The sequence below is a fragment of the Morone saxatilis genome, unplaced genomic scaffold, assembly GCF_004916995.1.
Source record: "Morone saxatilis isolate NCDOM2014 unplaced genomic scaffold, NCSU_SB_2.0 Contig9, whole genome shotgun sequence".
NCBI lineage: Eukaryota > Metazoa > Chordata > Actinopteri > Moronidae > Morone > Morone saxatilis.
Window position 1 is genome coordinate 14,830 of NW_023340268.1, and position 1,000 is coordinate 15,829.

The window sequence follows — 1,000 nt, forward strand, 5'->3', positions numbered from 1 at the left end:
GCGTGCATTCTGATTGGTCGGCCGTCACTAATCTACCCGGATACCAAAATGGGGTGAAATTTGATTGGTCGAGCAGAATTATTTTTCTGACTGGGATTATTGTGATTGGACGCGTTTTCCTGGTCTGCCCAGTTACAACACAGATGGATTTATCTCACAGAATCTGCATAGCAACAGCAGAAAGCACAACTACTTCAAATAAAAATTGTTAGAAATATTTTACTTTATTCTTTACTTACTCTTTGTACTACAGTGCCAAATTAATAATATAAAAATATAGGAACATCTTATTTTATGGATTCAACATATCTGTATGTGTAGTAAACATATTATAGCGTCCAGAGGAAAGCAGACGATTTAACAGGCTACAAAAACATTTAATAGTTTAATAAGTCCTGTCCTACTGGAGGTAATACGTCTATCTGATGTGTGTTATCTAAAGTCACATTCATCCGTACAAATAAACCAGGAAACAACTTTTTTTTTTTAACATTTATTTTTCATTATACAAAAGTTACAGTGAACAGCAGAAAAAAAACTAAACTGGGATAAAGCAGGTGTTGTTTTAGACTGAGCAGACAAACAGCGATGCTTCATCGGTCGCAGCTCGTCTTCATTCGAACCCACTGTGGAGGAACAGGAAGAGAAACAAATTAATGCAGAACAGACAAACATGTACTTATTTTAATTTTCCTATAATTATTCTCCGTTGACTTTATCGTGCTCAAACCTTCCACAAACAATCCTTAATCTGATTCTGAGCAGCGCTTAATGTATTTAAAGTGTTTAATTAAGTTATTCTACATCTGTTTTAGTAACAGCTAATTAAGGCTTCGATCCATTTAGTGGAGCAGCTCCCTGACGCTGTTTGACCTGAACAGGTCACATGGATGAGTCCTGCACCGGTCGGGTACAAGAACCTGATGTAATGGGTAGAGAAGTATAGTTATATAGATTCATGGGTTAAAATAAACTAAATGACGGCCTTTAGCTCGTGTTT

General features: G+C 36.3%; 1 protein-coding gene across 1 annotated transcript in view; it reads right to left on the reverse strand.

Moving 5' to 3' along the window:
• Positions 1-477: 477 nt before the first annotated feature.
• Positions 478-1,000, reverse strand: part of psmb4 (proteasome 20S subunit beta 4) — a 4,436-nt gene continuing 3,913 nt past the window's right edge. Inside the window, exon 7 of the mRNA XM_035681154.1 lies at positions 478-626. Within this exon, the coding sequence (XP_035537047.1) occupies positions 614-626 (13 nt within the window). The 3' untranslated portion in view covers positions 478-613. The remainder of the gene's footprint in view (positions 627-1,000) is intronic.